This window comes from Eucyclogobius newberryi, unplaced genomic scaffold (assembly GCF_026437365.1).
Source record: "Eucyclogobius newberryi isolate DKJ021-1_F unplaced genomic scaffold, fEucNew1.0.hap1 SCAF_9, whole genome shotgun sequence".
NCBI classification, from domain to species: domain Eukaryota; kingdom Metazoa; phylum Chordata; class Actinopteri; order Gobiiformes; family Gobiidae; genus Eucyclogobius; species Eucyclogobius newberryi.
This window is the reverse complement of record NW_027316532.1, coordinates 35,305,783-35,320,825: the sequence shown is the minus strand read 5'-3', so window position 1 is coordinate 35,320,825 and position 15,043 is coordinate 35,305,783. Positions and strand designations below refer to the sequence as shown.

The 15,043-nt window shown below is 41.1% G+C and overlaps 2 protein-coding genes across 5 annotated transcripts in view; one reads left to right on the top strand and one right to left on the bottom strand.

The window, feature by feature from the left end:
* polr2eb (RNA polymerase II, I and III subunit E, b) overlaps nt 1-15,043 on the top strand; it is a 311,979-nt gene that overhangs the window by 42,642 nt on the left and 254,294 nt on the right. The gene's annotated exons all lie outside the window — the stretch shown is intronic.
* Nucleotides 1-15,043, bottom strand: part of sbno2b (strawberry notch homolog 2b) — a 34,108-nt gene that overhangs the window by 3,885 nt on the left and 15,180 nt on the right. For 3 of the 4 annotated variants that reach the window (XM_072438475.1, XM_072438477.1, XM_072438478.1), the window contains 27 exons: nt 10,092-10,277; nt 9,665-9,751; nt 9,043-9,148; nt 8,801-8,961; nt 8,582-8,715; nt 8,370-8,460; nt 8,140-8,283; nt 7,930-8,047; nt 7,717-7,822; nt 7,454-7,607; nt 7,206-7,382; nt 7,025-7,122; nt 6,770-6,852; nt 6,505-6,681; nt 6,024-6,145; nt 5,816-5,947; nt 5,516-5,651; nt 4,639-4,751; nt 3,569-3,640; nt 3,379-3,487; nt 3,235-3,306; nt 3,021-3,164; nt 2,792-2,886; nt 1,610-1,702; nt 1,362-1,493; nt 1,080-1,156; nt 600-790 (listed from right to left, as the gene is read on the bottom strand). In XM_072438475.1, coding sequence (XP_072294576.1) covers nt 600-790; nt 1,080-1,156; nt 1,362-1,493; nt 1,610-1,702; nt 2,792-2,886; nt 3,021-3,164; nt 3,235-3,306; nt 3,379-3,487; nt 3,569-3,640; nt 4,639-4,751; nt 5,516-5,651; nt 5,816-5,947; nt 6,024-6,145; nt 6,505-6,681; nt 6,770-6,852; nt 7,025-7,122; nt 7,206-7,382; nt 7,454-7,607; nt 7,717-7,822; nt 7,930-8,047; nt 8,140-8,283; nt 8,370-8,460; nt 8,582-8,715; nt 8,801-8,961; nt 9,043-9,148; nt 9,665-9,751; nt 10,092-10,277 — 3,310 coding nt within the window. The remainder of the gene's footprint in view (nt 1-599; nt 791-1,079; nt 1,157-1,361; nt 1,494-1,609; nt 1,703-2,791; nt 2,887-3,020; nt 3,165-3,234; nt 3,307-3,378; nt 3,488-3,568; nt 3,641-4,638; nt 4,752-5,515; nt 5,652-5,815; nt 5,948-6,023; nt 6,146-6,504; nt 6,682-6,769; nt 6,853-7,024; nt 7,123-7,205; nt 7,383-7,453; nt 7,608-7,716; nt 7,823-7,929; nt 8,048-8,139; nt 8,284-8,369; nt 8,461-8,581; nt 8,716-8,800; nt 8,962-9,042; nt 9,149-9,664; nt 9,752-10,091; nt 10,278-15,043) is intronic. The other variant, XM_072438476.1, reaches the window with a different exon arrangement.

The following is a 15,043-nucleotide window of genomic DNA, read 5'->3' as shown; positions in this document are numbered from 1 at the left end:
CATTCAGTAAATTGATAAAGCCAGGAAACAATGCACATGTTTTTACTGACCAAACCCTCATAGTGCAGCAACAATATACAGTGTTTACCATTAATAGATAGTACCCCCAGTACCAAGAATAATATGAACTAAAACTTGGTAAACAAAATTATACTCCATGTTTATAGTATTGTCATAAGCATATAGAAGTAACTATATTGAATCTGTAATCATCGTGCTGCTCGTGGTCGAGTGGACAGCACACATCCCTGACATTGAATCCAGCTCTCGACCATGAACTGCATGTTCTTCCCCAATCTCAGCCCCAATTCAAGCTGGCTTGTCCTGTCCTGTCAAATAAAGCCTACGAGCTTAGAGGCAATAAGTGATATTTATACCGATGATGATGATAATAATGATAAGAAAATTATTCAAATATAGGTGACTTGTGATACCATAGTCTCAGTATAAAACTGTGGGAAACATTGAATAAATAGTATTTTGGTGATCCTTTTTCTTACTCAAAGGAGTACGGTATTTCCTTTTTTAAGAAGGTACTAGTACATACGGTACTCATTTCAGAGTATCTACGGTAGTAAAAGTTGAGAGAGTACACTGACCAACTTGTTTGCTGTGCTGCTTGGTCTTGAGCCGGACGATCTGCAGGATGCTGGAGTTGGTGATGTCAGACACCACGTCAGACACTCGTTTCCAGACTCTGAGCAAAGCTCCACACAACATGTGGTACTGCCTCAGCCGCATGCCCTGCAGACACTCCAGGCCCTCGTCCACCTTCTTACACTTCCCATTCCTGTTCAAAGAGAGTACCATGTCACCACACAATTACTGCTGAGATACGTAATGCGTTTGGTAACATTTGCTGACTCCTGTAAAGCAGTTACTTGAACATAAAGCATAAAGTATTAGTCAATCTATATCTTTGTACACGTAAGAAGGCAGTTTCATCAGGACGTATTCTCAGGTGATCAGTAAGTTCTTAGAGAATGGCATCTGACCTCATATTACTCTTACTGAGGCCAACACAACCCCTGTGTGATTGGATGAAGTAAGCCATTAATCCTGTTGTGGAGTTTTCTTACCAGATGGCATGGCTGCACTTCTTGAATGAGAAGACAAACTGGTTCTCCCAGTGGTCCTTGGCTTCCTCTGCGCTCACCTGAAGAAAAAGTAATTCAATGATTGAAAAAAATAAAACAAGAAAAGAAGCCCTTTTGGTAAGGACTGTTAACATTTCCTATCATTCCATCTAATTCAATAAGTTTCCATATCCACAAGGGGGCAGTGGACTCCAACAAAAAAAGCTAGTCATGCAGGCATAATAGACTTCTATTCAGTAGTATATTGTATAATGTTGGTTGTACCTTTCTATACCGCATCTGCAGATTGTCCAGGTTTTCCGGGTGAGTTTGTTTGCCGATGTTGGGCTTGAACACAAGGAAGTTTTTGCCTCTTCCCTGTTCAGCCAGCAGCACAGACAGCGTATTCCCTCGTGGCTATAGGCACAGACGTCAAAGCTTAATGTTACCTCTCTTACCAAGCCATGCCGTATACCAGAAGGTCGTGGCATGTTTATAGTAGCACGTACTGCACACAGCTTTTTATAACCTACTTTGATAGACAGGTAGAACCCTTCATCGGGACTGCTCAGCTTTAATGACCTGCTGTAGGCCTCATCCCAGGGCATTCCTCTGTCCACACTGATCTGAAAGATTAAAGCATTAAACACATTACCCAGCCGTCCTAAGGGGCAGTCAAGGACACTTAAACATGCAGTAAATATTAGCACAAAAAAGACAAACATTCTAGTCCATTCTTACAAAAACTCAGACCTTGTACTTGCCAAACTAGTTCTCTCCTAACTGCACACTGTTAGCTTGCGAAGTTGCAAATGTCAAATGTGGGCTAGCCTGCAGCTGACAGACAAAAGCAGGAGATAGCAGTAATTATCCTGTTCCCACCTTCCACTGGTGAATCCAGCAGCAGCAAAGCAGCCCTGGGCTAAGCCTGTGATCACAGCCTGCTGCTATGAAAGTGACATCAATCATATTCCCCGGTACCTCTGGGAGAACAGGACTTATCGGATGATAAGGCAACGGTGTGCAGTACCATAAATGTGGTAAAGGTAAGGACATGTCTTTTAGGTTACGTGGCAAAAAAGACAGGCAGTATGGTCAAGTTTTATTCATGCATTTGCTTTGGTTGATGTATGGTTTAATGGTTGGCCTTGGTTCAGTTTTCATTGATTCAAAATTAGACATGATTTCAACATGGATTTCGTCCTGGTTAAAGGCGCAATGGACGATTTTTCGGCGATTTGAGAACGCAGGTGGAAGTGCGCATGCGCACTCTCCCGTGTGGACTGATACAACACACACGTGCGTTTGTATATTAGCGCAACGGATCGCATCGCATCTCTCGTCTCCCGTAGATTTCGGTCCACTTCTGCGTCAGCTCAAACTGTTTTTCTCCGTCTTCACTTTGCCCCGTACACTGAGGGAACTATATTATGATAGATCCATGCGCTTAGGCACGCGGAAACGTGGGGACGAACCGCACGCGGCTGCAGGTGAGCGGTAGGTGCGTTTTATGATTGATACGTGGCAGGACAAATGATTTATCCACGCCACGAGGAAATATGATAAAAAAGTTAATGAAAAAAATCGTCCATTCCACCTTTAACTCTTGTTTTAATCCTGTCATAAGCTATGATCACTTTGGCTCTTTCTGTCCTGATTTCGTGAGCGATGGCAGTGGCTGTAGAATTCCTGTCCTGTTATGCTTTCATACACACCTTATAAAGAACGACCTGTCCGTCTTGAGGGTTCCCAGCTGTCAGAAAAGTCTCCTGTTTCTCCTCATAGATCTCATCGTTACCTGGGGCTAGGTCTGTCAAAAAAGACAAAAATAATTAGCTTGGAAATAACTGTGTTACACTACTATTTCATTCTTCAGCAGGCAAGGGTCACAGATATTCATAGTTTAGAGTTCCTTATTTAAAGCAAAAGGCTCATGTTACGTACCCAGAATCCCCATGTCGTACTTCCCTTCCTTCTTGTCCTTCTCAATTAAGTAGTCAAAGTTGTCGGTGAAGTATTGGAAGAGAGAGTTCTGTTTGTGGACCTCCAAGCCAAGAATGCGGTTCAGGAACTTGGTGATGGAGCAATCTAAAATGAAAAATCTCAATTAGGAACAGCTTCATGCGAACGATCCGATGTTTTACAGAAATAATTGTACCTTTTTCAGTGTTGATCCCGAAGCGAGGCTCTCTGCAGAAGATGCCCACGTCCATCAGCCCAAGTTTCATGTCTACAATAAATACATGAGAGTTATTACAAAGTGCTGCGGTGGTGACAGACTAAATGAAAGAGTTTAACTTGCCTCTGAAGAACATAGGGTCGCCCCCGGGGTAATCTTTGGGAGGGGGCACTTTGTTCTCGATGTAGCCAAGTATTGCTTTGGTGATTTTGTCCAGGGCCTTGGTTCCGTACTGCAAATCGAGTGGCAAAGAGATGAGTGGTTGGAAATCTTAAATATTAGTTATAAGAAAATGTCTTTAATGTATCTCTACCTTGTTCTCAAAGTTGTATTTGCTCAGATCTCTGGACTCAGTGGCTCTCCGGTCTCCGTGAGTTAAAGCACCCTGACAGGACGTAAAAAAGAAAACACTGAGTAACACAACGACACAAACAATTTAACAATCAATTACATTTATAAACGGATTCATTTTGTCTAATGGACTTAAATTACTGATGGGTTTTATGAATCGAGGACTGGTAGAGAGACAAACACTTTCGTATGCCTTCAACTAAGAACATTTAACAGGTTAAAAAAACAAAACATATTTCGATGATAAAAAGGGAGTCAGAGGGAAACGTTATGAAATTGGGGAGGACATGCTGACTCCCTTCACGGTTGTTTGGTTCAACATTGTGAACTATTTTATTACATTTACATAAGAGGCAGGAGCACCCCTACCCTCAATAAGTTACAATCAACATTATGATAAACAACAAAGAAAGAATATTGAAAGCAGTCACAAAATTACACAAAACTACCTAAACAAAAGAGGAACTGGGGCATAACACAGCTGCTATTCAGTGGGGTTGCCTGCTTGTATTGGACGGATGCAGTCAAACATGACCTATTCTGAATGTGGATTTACCGACCATGGCTGGCAAAGCACAAACTACTTCCAAGAACTAGCGCAGACTCCAGCCTTTTCCCCAAAATTGTCATGCTGTGTCACTATAGTAATAAATGACTGCAAGTATTGTGGTGAATTGATAGATGGAAAAGCGATTTGGACAGTACACAATATTACACAAGAGCTTTATAGACTTTAGATGAGTCTATTGATATGAACAAAGAAAATGGTAATACATGCACTGTGTGTTCACAGTTAGGGTCAGGAAAAGGGAGAACATGAGGTGACGAAGGGAAATGTATTAAATTACATTGACTGAGAACCGTATTGAATAAGCACATAACATTAAGCCTCTATTTACAGTGAGTGTAAAAGAATAATCGCTCCAACGATCAAAAAGAACAAGAATATCCCCAGAGACAAAGCCATGGCTGGTAATTATGCAAAAGAAAGTAGGACACAGAAAGTACACAAATATACAATTTGATACTTACCAAACTTTCTAATCTTTTGGCTACAATGGATGCAAAGCGTCTCTCCCCAGCCAACTCTGAGATGAGGAAGATGTACTCCGGTGCTGTTACCTGATTGGACCGATGTGTACGACCTGGATAGAGAAATAAAGTTTGAGTAGGGTTGTTTAGCTGTGCATATGACTGAAAGGATTTTTATTTGCACTCTTCTCTTGTTTCTTTAACTGTGATTTCTGTCATTTCTTTGTGATTTGAATGCATTTTTTCCTGTTGTGTGAAGCACTTTGAATTGCCTTGTGTATGAAATGTGCTCTACAAATAAACTTGCCTTGCCTTGTTGTCAAAAGTACCATAAATTTAATACTAATCAATACTAAAACTAGTATTGAAACTAGACACAAATTTCAAGACAAAATGTGATCTTTTCTGAACAGATTTTAAATTATCTTGACTGTTATCAGAACTAGTTTAAGACCACATAAAAAGTAGCATAAAGATTGTTAGATTAGATTATTTTGTGTTGGAAATGACAAAACAAACTAAACTTCTAAAGTATAACGCATTTCAGATAACTACAAAATAAAAAATAGGGCTGATGTAGGGACAAGGTAAAAATAATAATAACAAAATGTAGGATTAATTCAATAAATAAAAACTGTACAAATAAAACTGGTAAAAAGAAAGTAAATACAGTAATCTGAGCTATTACATTTATTGAAAGGATTATAAATGATGACGTAGCTCAATAGCCAAAGTGCTTTTCATAGATGAGCCTCAGGAAGTAGCACAGCGTCGGTAGTATTAAACAATTGCGTCACATGTATGGAGTGGAATAGTGGCTCACATAAACAAATTAGGGTTTGTAGTAAAAGTAACAAGGCTCTTTTATGCCACGCACCAAACTGCTGAATCGCCCTGTCTGCGCTCCACGGCAGCTCCAGCGTCATGTGTACTCGTCTTCGCTGGTTTTTCACTCGTTTATCGGCCTGGAGGGAAATCCCAGAGCTGGCTGCCTCGGATATAATAGCCACCCGCTAAAGAAGAGGAAAGAGGTTAGTGTTACAGACTGCAAACATGAATGGTCTGTAGGGATTAGAGGTAACTGACGATGTAGTCGCATTATACCGAGGAAATCCAAAACGTTCAATTCAGCTATGTCAAAAATGAACAATAACTTAAAACCAAAGGTGATACTGACCTTCTCTCCGCACATAAAGCGATCCTTCTCCTTGATGTTGATGTGGTCGATGGTTAAACCCTGCTCGGCTCGAGACTCGTAGCGCACACTGCCGTCTGCTCGCCGCACCACGCGACCCTTTCGACCGGTCATCTGCGAGAGAAAAACACCGTCACACTACATCCAAAACTCACTATTGTACGAGACGCAGACGTGTCCCTTATCGTACCTCTGAGACTTGCTCTGGACCTCCAAACTTATCAATGAGCGCGTCCAAAGTGTTAAGAGGTAGTTCCTTTCCGAGCTCAGCGATTTTGGTGAGAAGACTCTGTTTCATCTCTTCTATTCTCGCTGTGAAAACAACAGAAAAGCACCAAAACCATGAAACTAGTGAAACTAAGGCTGTGATACATGTTACATAGTATTAGTATGTATTAGGTGCATTGTAGTTTATGACAGTTTTTCTTTCTAATTTAATTCAAGCCTATTATTAGTCTTAAACTTTGTCCTTTTCTGGGTTGGTCTTATGATTTTAATGTCAATTTCAACTTTTATGCAACCATTTAAAGATACTGCTCTCAAAATGATTGTATATGTGTCAATCATCAAGTAAAATGCCTTTTCTACTTACAACAGCTATAAGAATACTGACAGGACCAGAATACGGTGACATTAAAGAGACACTTGATCGAGAGAGGGGATTGTGTTACCTGTCTGGCAGCTGGTGTGGTTCACAAAGATGACGTCGTCGTTCTCCAGCGAGTCGGGGGAGGAGTTTGAGTCCGTGTCCATGTCCGAGTCACTGCTGCTGTCGTCACTGATGTTGATCACGCCTCCGCTGTCCACGTTCAGCTTAGCCATCTTGGTCTGCCGGCCCCGAGGTTTCCCTACTTAATGACAGAGACAGGAATCATCATGGTTTCTACAGCCGTTATGAAACACCAGTGAAACACAACAAAAATACAGCTGACTTACGTTTTCTCTTGTTCCCTGAAGGCTTCTCTCTTCTTTGCTTCTCTGATGGAAAATGTTTTGAGACGAGAGACTGAAACACCCCCCTAAAGGATGAAAATAATAATAAAGGTAAACCTTGGACCAATACAAGAGTTAGACACAATATTTCTTTATTGTCTGGCATAAAGTTTAAGAGTCAGACTTTTGTAGCTTAGAAATTGAAGCTTAATAATTGAGGTTATGGGACTGTCTTATGCCAGATGTATCTCAACTTACTCTGCAGCAGACACAAATCTGTCAAGATGTCCATCGTTCTCATCCAGCACTTCTCTCGTGCGAGACTCTCCGGTCGACTGTAGACCTATAACAATGCACTGCACAGAACAGAACAGGGATGTAAGTTCATTTCTAAAACTGTACTAGACCTAAATCTGTGTTTACTGTCTGTTACTCCGACCTTCCCAGCCTGCAGGTCTTTTTGAGCCAGCTCCACCAGACAGCGGACCTTGGCGGCGATGCAGAGGTATTTGAAGAAGCGCTGGTGCGACGACCAGAACTGTCCCCACAGAGACTTCCTGCTGACCAGGCCTAGATCATCGGCCGCACGCATGAACATCTGGAGCGCCTCTGCCCACTGAACAAACAACAGTATGAGTTAATTTCATTAATCAGCAGATGTATTCTGATATTTGTGGAGAAACGTACCAGTTTGGCAGCTTTATTATAAACCACTTTAAAGTCATCGTCCAGAGCGATTTCTTCGATGCGGAAGGACACTCCAGCAAAGCTCAGCTGACGGGCGATGTACATCCCACTGACTTTCATGTCCATGGCAACAATCTCCATGGCACCAACACCTCTGTTTAGAGATGACATTATTGACATTATTAAATATCACTCCATTTTTAGCCTCCACTGACCCCGTGACTACAGCTCCCACACAAATAAGACCTCAGAATCATACAAACCTCTTCTCAATGGCGTGCAGGAAATCCTCAAACGTCCTGAACGGCGTTCCCTCTCCCCAGATTCCCAGGCGGCTCATGTAGATCATGTTCTTTGGCTCGGAGGCACCTGGACTCACACACAGAAGGATGATTTTGTGAAGTGCATTTAGTTTGTTTTAACCGTCTAACATTTACTGTTTGAGGATACAGTTACATTAACAGAGCCGTCTCTACCTGTGGCACTGGCGTACACAACTCTGGCCCGGGGAAGTTTGTTCTGCAGGTCCAGCACTGCTTTGCCCATCTTTGTGGACGTAGCATTCTTAGCTTTGTGGCATTCATCAAAAATAATCTGTAAAGGGCAATGGTAAAGGAACAAAACTCTGGGCTCAGTAGTGAACATTAAGAAGAGCATGAAGTGGGTTCAATGTCTGAGAAGGATACAACTCCATCAAAGTCAGGTTTGCACCAGTCCAAGATCTGCTTGATTCTGGTCCGGTGCTGCCCTCCGGCCTGGCTCTCTCCTATCAGCGCAGAGTAGGTCGCAAACAGGACTCCTTCTGAGGTAGCTGTGTCTCCATACTTTATCTGTAGTTAGACAATACAACATAATTACAAATGTACAAAGACCAGAAGTATTTTTTTTCTTTTAAAGTTGATCATTATGGACTCACCTTGTTTAAGGCAAGCACAGGGATATATGTTGCGTCTATATCTTTGAGATCTCTCTCTGCATCAAATTTCAGGTCATTGGATATGCTGAACCTAAGGGCAGGAAGTTCACAATATTTACCGATACTCAGAGTGAACTCGAAGAGGAACACTTGGTATCAACTGTAGAGAGATTGTAAGCTGATGTGTCTGGGGAGTGTGGCTTCTGTCTTACCACAGTGCTTTCTTGCGTCCCTTAAGGTAGTTTTCCAGGATGATGCCGGCCACAGTGCGTCCCTTTCCGACTCCCGCTCCGTCGCCGATCAGGAATCCTGCCCTCTGGTTGTTCTGTAGGATCACCTCATGTTGCTGGAACACAAATGTCACAGTCACAGAGTTAAAGTCCTGAAATCACAATAGATGTCTTAATTGTTCCATGCGTGTGAGTGAGTACCTGGCAGGCGTAGACCACTGCCTCTAACTGCAGCGCCGACAGCAGCCCACTGTTAATAGTTGTTTCAGGGATAGAGAGGGTGTATGTGATGTCAGGGGGAGGGACACTGGACAATGTGTTAGTCTCCACGACTTTGTCAGGATGGGAAATTCCTATAGTGGCTGCAAAAAGAACACAAAAAATGTTTTAATTTGTGAAATAGAGGTTTAAAATCATGCCGCGAGTCATTGTCTTGGACGTACATTTTGAGGGTTTGTACTCAGCGTAGGTGTCCACGTGTCCTAGTTCCTCTGCCTCCTCCTCCTCTGCATCTTCTTCTTCCTCTGCGTGTGTTTCAGTTTTAAGAGGCTGGAAAAATACACACTTATCTTAGTAAGTCCAGAAAATGGGCTGTTACTGTACACAACAAATCTTCACCAACCAAGCAGGATGAAATGAAAGATTAAACCAAACTTGAGATGATAAAAATGATTTTGGTGGAGTTTATATTACATCACATGTGTGCAAATGAAACACAAAGACAAAACCTTGTGTGTTATTGCACAGTCAATTCACAATTATGTTTCGCAGAGGGCCCAGCCAATGTAACACGCAGCAATGTTTTCATCATCTGTGGTAATACAGTTCTACTTAAATCGGTCAAATTATCACAATAGTAAATATAGTTTTTCCTGTAAAACTCTTAAAATGAGAGCCCTTGGTCTAGTTATTAGTACTGTAAAACAGAAGCTAGTTTAAGCCTGTATGATTTTCACTCTTAAAAAGAGTCAAACTGCAGTTGCATGCGTTTATTTAAGAGGCCCATTCATAAAGCTGACGACTATTTTTTAATTTTTGCATCAAATTTTATGTTTTTTAAGCTACCTGAAATCCTCCCAAAGGTGGGGTGCTGATAATAGCTGCTATATCATCCAAACGGGTCAAGTCATGAAACTTGCTCCTCCCCTTCAGCTGCCATTGGAAAATAAAGACTCAAATCAAAACAAAGCAAAAAAAGAAAAGAACAACACAACACATAAAATGATTTGTTCTAAATGTTAGTGTCTTGATGATGACGTCTACACTGGGTGAAATGGGATTTATCGTGTGGTGGTGAAAAGCCAGCAACAACAACAATAACAATAAAAGGCAGAAACAGGTGACGTAAAACAGCAGACGTAGAGGAGTATCTCGAGTGTGGAAGTTACTCTTTTTTTAAAATATTGTTTTAAATGGGCACTACATAATTATCTTTTGTTATATTGAAGATGTAAAAAAGGGTGTAGTAGCATAACGCATGCTTTGGACTGACCTCCGGCTGGCCCTGTGCTGGTGTGCGGGTGGTAGTGGTGGTGCTAGTATTGACGTCCCATAAAGTGGGCACTGTGTCCAGGGTGTCTGTGCTGATGAAGGGCTGGGCATCAGCATACTCGGACAGCGAGTCGGCCGGAGACGAGAACAGGGAATTTGTGGAGAGGTCATCAATGCAGGACAGATCCTAGACACACAGAGAAGGAACAAGGAGTTATGCTTTTGAACAAGAAAAAAGCATTGGTCAGAGCTTAGACAGTGGCAGAAGGCAAACAGCCCATAAAGCACTAAGCTATTATAATACAATTAATTTGTGAATGGACCCAAGGTAGTGAAAGAAGGTTTGGCTCCAAAGTCCCTTTCTGTACAACAAAATCACTTAACGTATACAACAAGACATTTTGTGCATTTTGAATGTTGAACTGGATTTCACAAAGAGTTCAATGAGCTGAATGAGTGTGTACTTTTTGGGAGAGAACTAAAACACAAAGTTGGGAGACGTTGTAATGCCAAGAAGAGAGCCATTTCTGTCATGGCTGCTTTCCAGACCCCTCTATTCATATCTGTCCTGCTCTGAGGGCATGTGCTGTTCTTTAACTGCACTCCGAGACATAAACAAATGAATGTGGGCGAGGGTAGGCTACATGCTACATATAATGATGTAAAGGGGGAAACAGTTTGCAGACTTCGTCACTGAGTACACAAATTATATTTGTTCTGTTGGACACGAGTGCTGAGGTTCCCACAACTCTGTGTTCCAGCTAATCCTCAGTGCTATTAAAAACTAACAAGAGACAGATTGAAACTTTAAACCAACCAGAGAATAAGATTAACATTGATATCATGACACATCAAAAGTTTCCTGTGAGCATAAGACAACGTGACTTTGTCCAAAATGCCAGCATAATTATAAAGGAACATTCAGTGACAGTGGTAAATAATTAATAGATTAGCTGATTCAGTCACTATGACGATCCTACAGTTGGTGCAGTAGAAGTTGTGTTGCAGCTCCCTAAAAGCCCTTGCTCTGCTGAAGTAAATAGGTTTGAGCAGGAGCTTTGACTCCATCCTGAATGAGGCCTGCCAAGATGCTAGTGTATTAGAAAGAGGGCTCTTTAAGGGTACAACTTATCAGTGCTGTTATTACAGCTCTGCTAAACTTACTCACTCTACCTTGAGAGAAAGAGCGAGCGCGCGAGTGAGAGAGCGTGCGAAAGAGAGAGAGAAAGAGAGAGAGAGAGAGTAAAGTAAAAATGTATTCATCAGAAAAGTACATTACGTCCCAGAATTGTCCTGTGAGAGAGAAACAGCGCTTTTTCAGGGCAAGAGTAGACATGAGTGTGATGTCTACAAGACAGACTGCATTGTTAGGTGTCAGGTGAAAAATATCCCAGTGACCTAATTCAACACATACAGTATGTGCCCTAGATTATATTTTACACAAACAGCAAACCACAAACACTATCCTTATCATAGCAAATATAAATGGATTTTTACAGCTTGTAAATTGCAAATAAATTGTGAATTGAAAAACTGCCATGCAAAATATACCTATAGATGGAACCAAGCACCAGCTGTCACTTTTTTGGATTATGAAGAATCATCATTAATCAATATTAAGTTAGGTTTTTACACCCTAAATTTAATTAAATCAAATTACTCAGTTTCACTATAGACCTTTGCATATGATTGAACTAGTCTCATTTCGAGTTATTCCAAGCTTTGAGTGAAGCGCTATCAAAGAGTCAAAGAGAAACGCTGTCATTGAATCAGAATTTGAACAGTTGCAATTATTGTCACAAAAGCTCTAATTATTTAGTGGTTAAGGCACAGCACATATGCCAGGCTCCTAGTGCAGCCGGCTGCAGTGTCAAGAGCTTGACTCAGTTTACTGCGTGTCCTCCCTCCTCTCATCCCCATTTCACACTGCACTTTCCTGACTCATAAAGCCTATGGGCAAAAATAAATCTTAAAATAAGAAAAGACACAAAAACACTAATCTAATCACATTTGCAATTAGATATTTCAAAATCACTTTAGGTCACCCTCAGTGAAATTGGGGGTATGAAAGACTAAATAAAATGCTCTTCCTTGCTGACTTTCACTATTGATAAAAATAAATAAAAAACTGTAAACTGAAAGCCTGACAGAAAAGATCAGATTTGGATTACGTGGCTGGGGGTCGGTGGTCGTGTGGTGCTTCTAGGTTTCTACGTCAAACCGCAAACAGACTGTGACAGATCTCGGACTGGTGCTCTCACACACGGGCAGCAGAAGCGCGCCGTAAACTAATCGAGTTGTTAAGCCGAGCAGAACAGAGGGAGCGGCCCCCGGCAGCCCCCGAAAAACCCTCCGTCTACTGTTCCTCGGCCCGGCCTCTGCCAAAGCGAGATAAGGCCTGGAATTCAGCGTTGTGATGGTAATCTTCCACCGCTTTCCACTGTGAGAAGCACGATTACTGGTGCTGCCAGGCACAAGCGCTCATTCCCCAAACCCCAAACTAAATCATCCACCTCTATTTTCTGTTGAGGTAGTCTCTGTTTGGGTGTTATAGATGCCTTTAAAAGTCTGTTTGTGAAATGACTAAAGTGACACATTTCTTTTGAATTTACCCTTCTTCTCAATTCTATTATAGTGACTCATCTCCATTCCTTTCATCTTCATCCTTTTACGTGTCAAATCCTGTCCTAGATTCACCCCGAATAGTTGATATGCGCATCGAAAAAGTCTTAGTCAAAATTACATTATGCATGAAAAGTCAGTGAGTACATTGACGCGTCAAAAAAAACTAGAATAATCAAATAACCCAATATTTAGATCAGATTTTTTCTTTAGGTTTATGCACAAAGGACATCTTATTATCAAAAATACATGTCAGTTAATCAATGTTAATAAATGTTTTTCCTTGTCATTTTAGTAATGTGATAACTCCAGAAATCAGAGAATAATGATGGATTTTGAGATCCTTTTAGAACATCTACCATGAAAAGTTTCCAACACATGTTATGAATGCACCATACCACATTTCTGCACTGATATAACCTAATATACACTTGGATTCAACTAAGCAAATACAGTAGGTCCTCTCCTCCTGCTGGAGAACTGCTGAATATGATAATCTTTCTGCTGCAACACAGAATTTAAACCAGAATGGTGCAGTGAGTGTCTTCTCATTTCTGTAACACCCAAGTGGAAAGACAAATCCCGTGGTCATGGAAAAGGTGCCAGCGTGTTCGAAAAGGGTCAAATCATTGGGATCAAGCAGAGAAAACATCTAAGAAGAAGCAGAGACTAATCTTCTCTTGATCTGAACCCCAGTGAGAGTGTTTGGAGCTGGAGAAGTTGTTGTACAGTTGTCACTCTCACATCATCAATACAAGATCTGTGTGAGAAATAATGTGGATCTGGAGGGAAATAAATCTTGTACTATAGTAGAGGCTTATTGAAACTATGCCACAGCGAATGTGTGATGTAATCAAAACTAAAGGCAGTCCTACCAAATATTAGACGTGCCCCTTTTTTAATGTTTCCAATTAGGGGAAGTGAGAAACATCTATTCATGATAACAAAAATGACAGTAAGGCCATTGTGGTTCTCTCCATTCAAGGAAATAATACAACGTTATCTTTATATTCTGTAAACATTACAAACACATAGTTTCCAAAGACAGTCACTTCCTGGTCTCCAACTGTCATGTTTTCCTAATGAAGGCTTGAGTCGCTTACATGCACTCCGAGTGCGCTAAACAAACAAACTCTATTTCTCTCTTTGCCCCAAAACCTGTCACACCGCTCTCGTCTCCGTCTACAGCAGGTCAAAGAACCGGTTAAGTGTGAGCGGCGACTGAGAGAAGCTTAGAAATGTCAAGCCATTCAGCGTTAAAACTCTAGCTATAATTACTAATAAAATGGCAAACATACATACTGTATAACCACACTTTTTTCCAAACATAGATAAACGCCAACTAATTTATGAGGAACATTTGATTTTCAGACACGCTAGGAAATGCGCTGCTGTTTAAATTATTTACTCTCCACATTAAACACACCGAGCTCCGGTAGTTTTAACACAGCGGATAAGACAAAACTACAGGTGCTAGTCCACAGTTGAGGAGCCTGTTGGCCTAAAATGATTGAGTAACACAATTTAAATATTTTTCCTGGCTCTTTCTTACATCGAGCAGTTGAGTCTGGTCTTTATCGGACTGCAAATGGACTGCTGCAGATGTTTTAATTGGATTTTTGAGATTCAAACCACGACAATTCAATCATATTTACAGGTATTTTGGAAAATCTCTATGAATTAAACACGAGCAGTTATCCAGTTTTCCTGCCGTGCATGTAAAGTGTAAACCTACTGGTTCAGGACACACACTCCAATTCTGCTGCTGCGCTTTGTCCCAGAGACGGACATAGCTTAGCGTTTCCTTTCATCTTGCCTGATATAAATGAACTGTTGCGGACAGACGATCGTTTTATTTCACACGTAACAACATTGCACATTCCCCGGTGGACTCTATTTGACCCATATTCTCACACATACCCTTTTTTTTCCCTTCCTCAGCATTTAATTAATGACATAATTCTAATTAACATACAGCATACAGTAACAAGCCTTCACTTTTCTCTGCTTTCTGTCTCCTACACTGACTTAAATCGTTCTGAGCTGTTATGTTCCCTGACCTGCCTAAGACGGAAAACAGTTCTGCTTTTAATTTAGATAATACTCTCAAATGCTGCTGTCTGTTACGCACAGATGGTATTGAACTGAACCATTTAGCGACGCTCAACTAATACAACCATGACAAACTTACTCTCATATTCATTCTCTATGCATCATTTCTAATTCAACTTAAAACTTCTTCCAATTTGCCCAAATACAAGGCCGATTAAGTCTTTAAATACGTAAATACGACATCAAATGGAATCTTAGCTTGTTTTTTCCTCCTACATT